General features: G+C 40.3%; 1 protein-coding gene across 3 annotated transcripts in view; it reads left to right on the top strand.

Moving 5' to 3' along the window:
* NRG3 (neuregulin 3) overlaps positions 1-7,285 on the top strand; it is a 1,055,004-nt gene that overhangs the window by 1,005,918 nt on the left and 41,801 nt on the right. For all 3 annotated transcript variants that reach the window (XM_027129706.1, XM_027129707.1, XM_027129705.1), the window contains exon 5: positions 5,386-5,488. In XM_027129706.1, coding sequence (XP_026985507.1) covers positions 5,386-5,488 — 103 coding nt within the window. The remainder of the gene's footprint in view (positions 1-5,385; positions 5,489-7,285) is intronic.

The following is a 7,285-nucleotide window of genomic DNA, read 5'->3' as shown; positions in this document are numbered from 1 at the left end:
TGTGTGTGTGTGTGTGTGTGTGTGTGTGTGTGTGTGTGTGTGTGTGTCCGTGTTTAAGCTTCACATTACTTGGATGCCAACACATTTCAGGAAATCATGCTTGAGTTTTATCTCTTACAGACTTAATTAAAACTGATGGTACAAAGGAAAGATTCCCAAGAGGCAGTGGGATCCCAGGGCTCCATTCTTGGAGGGGATGTGGAGCTTCCTTTTAGAACATTTCCCATTCCTTCACATATACAGGGATGTGGTCACCCACACTTCTATCCTTAACATAGAGCTAACCAGAGGGAAATGGTATATAAAAGCTGCAGCTATGATTTTCTGTGGGCATAATTTTTTTTTTTTAATGTAGTAGAGTTTAACAAGTATTCACAGAGAGACTTTTAGCAGTCTAAGGAGAGTTACAGCTTCCAAAAGCATTTTCCTCAGGCAGCTTTACCTACTAGAACCTAAACTGTAAGCTGTCTGGTTTAGCAAACAGTGCTGTACCCACAGGTTTTCCAAGGATTCTGGGTCTCTGGGGATCATGAGAATGTAAAAGACAGAGCCCCTCCTCAAGGAGGATCGCTTGCATTTCATCTGCTAAAACATCTGGATAGGAAATTCAAAACGACTAGTAGAAAAATTCAGTGAACAAGAGGCAAAGTGCAAGGAATGATCAGTAAATAAAACGACAGTAAAATAACTTCCTTCAGTATAGGTCTCAGGGCACAGGCAGAGAGGCCCTGAGGCAGCAAGTCACGGACTGCCTGTGGGTAAGGTGAGTTTTGCATTAGGGAAGTAGAGTATTTTAAAGGCCGGTTGTTTTGTTTTGTTTTTTTTTTGCTTCAACACTGGCTTCAGGAGAAAAAGGGAAAAGGAAGGAAACTGCATTTTGTGTATCCATTACATGCCACTAGATGGACACTTTATTTGTGCTCTCCTGTTGAATCTGTAAACAGATATGTGAAGTGTGTAGTATTTTCCCCATTATTGATAAAGACAACGGTTGAAAGAAGATAAGAACAGTTGTAGCTGGTGTTTAAACCGAGGGGTAACATTGGCCAACCACGCTGCTCCCTGAGTGAGGTGGGTTCAGGGGGAGAGTGCGGTTAGCAAAGGGCAGCACTTGTGTTTTTCAGAGTCTTGGGCCAGGCTGCCTGCCAAAAGGATTTTTTCCACTGGTCCAATGTCAGTTTCCGAAAATTCACCATAATGTTATTACCTTCTCTTTTTCCACCTTTATAATATGAAATATGATCATATAAAAAGAGAGGAGCGAGTCCTGTGCACCACAGAAGAGAAGAAGGAACAGAGTTGGGAGACAATGCAAACACACTTTTCCAATTCCTGTCGAGCCAAAGATTGGTTTTGCCCTCTGGGTTTTTAAAAAATGGAATGCAAAAATATTGATGTTCCATAGAATAATAACAAGTTACCATATATTAGATAGAACCAAATTAAACGGCCAATGTCCAGCCATTTATTGCCCCCATGGCAATTTTATATTGGTTCAGACTAATACTTAATGATTACTCCAAGTTAGGCACTGCAATCCTCTGTATATTCTAACTCACTTAATCCTCACAACTTCTATACAGTGGAGTTCATGGTTGCCTCATTACAAGTAAGGCATTCTCTGCTTTCAGGAGTTAGGCTGGAATTCTAGATCCTAAATCCGGGCTAAGTGGTAGAAGACAGGGTAGGTTTGGAGAAAGTGCGTTTGCCTTGCAGTACGTGAGATATACGTGACAGAGGACCCAGGGAGCCGCGGGGGCTGCCTTCATGATTCCGTTAACTTGCTCATGCAGGTTCTCCAGCAACCTCTACGTCACTAAATTAAAGGACTTCGTTTTATTTGGCCTCTTAGAAGCATTCAGTAGCCTATTTTTCTAGAAAAAAAAAAAAAAAACCCTGTATCCTTTCTTCCATGGCACTATCAGGTTTTATTATTGTTGTTTGTTTTATTTTCCTTTTATTTATCTATTTTTTCTTGCCTGATGGGCTGCTCCTTTCTTTTTTTTTTTAATCCCCACTGCAGGATCCTTGTCTACCCTTCCATGAAATTTTGGAGTCTCTCAAAGGTCTATCTTAGAATAGAATGCCTAAGATTCTCTTATTACTCTATATTTTCTCCTGGGGCTGTCTTATCAACACACTTGGTTTCAGTATATGCATAACCCCAAATATTTTTATCCGGAATCCTGTCTCCTCCTCTTAACCCAGATCTATACATGTAAATGTCTACTTTACACTGCCACTTGGCTATCTTATAGGCTTTTAAAACTCACCAACTCCAAAGCTGAATTTGATATCTTTCCTTTCAATTCTGATCCCTCTCCAATAAGCTCCAACTTAGTTAAGAGCATCATCGTCTAGTCCCTTAAGTATTTTCAGCCTAACTGCTGGGCTTCCCTAGTGGCTCAGTGGTTAAGAATCTGCCTGCCAATGCAGGGGACACAGGTTCGAGCCCTGGTCTGGGAAGATCCCACATGACGCGGAGCAACTAAACCCGTGTGCTACAACTACTGAGCCTGCACTCTAGAGCCCGCGAGCCACAATTACTGAAGCCTGTGCACCTAGAGCCCGTGCTCCGTAACAAGAGAAGCCACCACAATGAGAAACCTGCACATCACAACAAAGAGTAGTCCCCACTCACGGCAACTAAAGAAAGCCTGCGTGCAGCAATGAAGACCCAACGCAGCCAAAAATAAATAAATTTATTTTAAAAAACCTAACTGCTCTTCACTTCCGTTTACTGCCCACCGTGGTTGTTACTATTATCATAGAAACATCCATCATGTCTACGCTGATATAATGGACTTCTAACAGGACTCAGCATTTACTTTATCCCTTCTAATCTTTTCTGTAAATGGCAGGAAAGATAAATGTAAATATTATCACATCACACTCCTCTTCTTTCAAATTTTCAGTACCTTCCTGCTATTGTAAAGACATGTTCATTTTATACCATGTTCCTGTTGTTTCCGTGTTGCTCCACTAAGCTGGGAGAGTATAGAAAATAACTTGTGCAAAGGCCCTGGGGTAGGGTAAATAACTTCCAGATTCCTGAACATGCCATTTTATCTCCTACCACAGGGCCTTTGCACAAGCTGTCTTCTCTTCCTGGACCACTTTGCCCATCCCCATTCTTCTTGCCTAGTTGGATCCTATTTTATACTTAAAATCTCTGGTCTCTGTAAATAGGTCAATTTTTCATATTATTTTGTAGGATTATATACCTCCTTGTTATAACATTTATTACAGTCAGCATTTCATATCATTGCCTTTATTTAGGCAGCAAATTGAAATTTATAAAGGTAAAGTAGTATACCTTTGGTTACTCATATTAAAGGTGGCTAAAATTAAAGTCAGATCCAAAATTGCCAGACCCCCGACCCCTTGCTTCCTGCTCCTCATTGTGCTGGTTCTTGTGTAGCACTCTGAATCAAAGGCATTGAGAGCACCATCATGGTAACTACACCTGGGTCTATAAATCCACTCGCAGTATTTGGAGTTTTAATTTCACTCTTGATTTTGAACTCAGAAATGATTTTATACATTTCCCCAGGCTATATTTGACTAGCTTTAAACACGAACAAAGGGCTTCCCTGGTGGCACAGTGGCTGAGAGTCCGCCTGCCGATGCAGGGGACGCAGGTCCGTGCCCCGGTCCGGGAAGATCCCACATGCCGCGGAGCGGCTGAGCCCGTGAGCCATGGCCGCTGAGCCTGCGCGTCCGGAGCCTGTGCTCCGCAACGGGAGAGGCCACAACAGTGAGAGGCCCGCGTACCGCAAAAAACAACAACAAAAAAACACCCAGTAGATGTTATGCGGAGATCATTGTTTAATGGATAGTCTTATTTCTTTTGTTTTAATAGATATTGTTATCCACCATTTTCGTAGTTCTTTTTATTGGCAGAAGCAGGGTGGAGTAGATTATTATATGTAAATCATGCTTATTCCATTAGAGTCATCAACTCACAGCAATTAAATGAAATGGAATTCTTTATAAATTGGTACATCTACTTACTTATTTCCAAATTCATTTGGAAGATTTAATGAGCTTACAAATGTGGATGGAAAGGATGACATTCTTTAAGATGGCAAGATGCCCAAACAAGGTCTCAGTGACAGGTTTTTTTATCTCTTTAATTTGAACCTTTCAAAATTTAAAATGTCAACCAAGGCTTGCCAGGGCCACGCGATTGCCCCTCTTCATTTAATCAGAAATGTGGATGATGTGGTGTTTCTCTTAGGTTTACTTTCTGTTTTTGATACTCCAGGCTGAATAAAGACATTGAAAAGGTAAATAAAGCCTAAGAGGGGAGAGAAGAGAGGATAGTTCTTCTAATACATTGTTTCCCAATACACTGCTGCAGGAAGAAACTTTAAAATGTACTGTCGTATCTGAAGAGAGGATATAGTGCATGATCTCAGGAAAGAAGGAAAGGAGAGAGAGAGGGAAGGAGGGACGGAGGGAGGAAGAATGAAAAGAAGGGAAGGGAAGGAAAAAGGGAGGGGGAGAGAGGGAGAAAGAAAGAAAGGAAGGGAGGGAGGGAGGGAGGAAGGGAAAGAGAGAGAGAGAAAGGAAGGAAGGAAGAAAAGAAAGGGAAAGACTATAGTCTCTGTGCTGTATAAAGACACAGATGAAGACAAGAGGAGGATAATTAACAGAAAGAAAGTTCTGAGATCTGTGGATAGAAAGGTCTTGATGAGATGGAAGAACGGTTTCAGTAGATATATTTCAGAAAACGAGCTAGAAGTGTAAATGTCAATGTCTGAAAAGTGAAATGCTTGTGTTTGAATTCTCGTCACTTTTTGCAGTATAAGATGCTCTAAGATATGACTTTGGTGGTAGAGGTTGAGGTTACTGTGCCAGATCATTGGTACTGAGGAATGAGTAAATATTCACATGTATATTGAAGTTCTCTTTCATTAATGATGTCAATCATAGTAATGGGTGGATGAATGGGAGACTGACGGCCAGGGACCAAATCAGAAAATGCAGTGGCATCAGTATCACATAAATTGGAAGTCATCACCAGCACAGGAAAGTTCTGATAGCAGATTATTTGGGACCCCACCATAATTTTTAAAATGTATGTGCCCAGTATGTTCTCAAGTCGTGAAATGTCTTTTGATAATAAGATTCATAATTGTGATATCTGTGTATGAGTTCTGATTCAGCCATGCACATACAAAAAAATAAATAAAAGCGGCTGTCCTATAGACTATTGCAAAGAAACTGAATCATAATAACATCCTCGTGTTTTCCTATTCATGACAGGAACAAAAAAACTTTGCTTTGAAAGGCTCCTACCAGTTCAGAAGTACGAGGACGGAGATTGTCTCTGCTGTGCCGTGCTAACGTCCGCTTTAATTCTCTTTTTCAAATTCACAGAGAGTGAAGAAGTTTATCAGAGGCAGGTGCTGTCAATTTCCTGTATCATCTTTGGAATTGTCATCGTGGGCATGTTCTGTGCAGCATTCTACTTCAAAAGCAAGTAAGACCATTTCTCTCAGTGTTAAAAGGTTACTTCTCAGAGGAAGTACTTTGTCTTTCTTTAAAGTGCTGAGCTCAGTACTCAGTCTGAGCTCCAGGCAGAGGGATTTTGTGCAAATTGTGTCCATCAGACTTCCATAAGTAACCCTCAATCTTTTGTAGCCTGTGGTGAATGTGTACAGTGTGTGCATGCATGTATGTGTGTGTGGTTTACCTTTGATGCACGTAGCGATCATTCCTCTCTGTAATCATGAACACTCTGTGTTCTTTGCACTTTCGATTGCCTGCCGGAATTAAAGGCTCAACATTTGCCTGTCACTAAGGGGTTAAGTCTTCTGAAAAGAGAGGTCACTGCTATAGACATAAACTTTATCAAATAGCATCTAGCCTTTCATGGAAAAGAAAACCAAACAATTTCCTTTTATAGTGTTTTTACCTGCTACCCATCAAGGTTTTAGCCAAATATGAAGTATGAATACTGTAAAGTCTACTTTGCTTCACCAGTTAGTATGCACGTCTAGAATATGCCCTACACTTACCTTGCCAAGAGACCAAACCTTCTGCCAAAAGCACTGCTTTTTTGGGGCTAATAAGGTAGAATTAAAAATATACATAAATATGTATGTAAGTATGTATGTGTGTATACATATATATTTACTCCACATAACTTTGGTAGAGGTATTTTATTTATGTAAATGACATAAGCTACACTTAAAATAAGAAATGCAGATAAAAATATTCAATTCCTTGGTTTCTTGGAACGTATGCAGGCCTTGAGAAGTTGGCACAGATTCTGTTCCTACAGCTTGTCGGAAATCCAAGCCAACATGTAATTGCTTTTCATTGGACCTGTATTCTTCTACCCATTTGCTCTTCTAAAAATGGACCAATTTCCAAATACAGTCTGTGATACCTGTCTTCATGTCATATATGTTGATCTTTAAAAAGAACAGCGATTAATGATTTTAAAAAATAATGGAAACTCGGGTATGAATCCAGAATTAGTGACTATTATTTTTTAATACACTATTTCAGAATAGGTTTAGATTTGCAGAATTACCGTGAAAATAGTACAGATAGATCCAATGTACTAGAATGTACACTGCCCAGAGAGAGTCAGGACTTACCCAAAGGCTTGTATTCTCTTGCTTATGTATGTTTTCCTTCCCATAATCCTTCGAATGCTGCCACTCTGGTCCTTTCTCCATTCTCTTGTCACCCGTGGTATGGCATGACCTCACCCGATGGAATATTACAGCACATTGTTAGCTGATGAAAGTTTGAACGTAGGTTACATGAAGAGGTAGAAGTGAGCAGCACCTTCTTGAATTTAGGGGATTTTCTGACTGAGTTAATTGAACCCCAACAAGGGGATTGAAGGGCACACTGAAAGAAATTCTTTTCTCCTCACTCCCAATAAGCCCGTATATTCCTATAAGTAGTTAATCGAACTATTAATTGAGCCTTTCATATCTGACTGATACGGCTCACATAGCAACTATAAATTCTTCTAGGTTTTCTTTTTACTTTTAACTTATATGGGCTAAGAAGTGTAAGGCTGGGAGTCCTTAGTAGACTTTGGAAATGCAAGACTTGATTCAACTCTAACAATGGAATCAGAATAGGAGAAGAGATGTTCCAGGAGCAGAATGATTTGTTCGAGGGACAAATAATTATCACAACCAGGAAAGCACAGGAGGAAAAAGGAGAACCGGTGCTACCAGTAGAAAGCAGATGTGCTCATAACTTGCCCTGACTATAGGTTATCACCCTCTGAAGTAAGAGATTTTAGATCACC

The sequence above is a fragment of the Aethalodelphis obliquidens genome, unplaced genomic scaffold (assembly GCF_003676395.1).
Source record: "Aethalodelphis obliquidens isolate GAN/ISIS:26980383/991018 unplaced genomic scaffold, ASM367639v1 scaffold37, whole genome shotgun sequence".
Lineage (NCBI taxonomy): Eukaryota > Metazoa > Chordata > Mammalia > Artiodactyla > Delphinidae > Aethalodelphis > Aethalodelphis obliquidens.
This window is presented reverse-complemented; position numbering and strand designations above follow the sequence as displayed.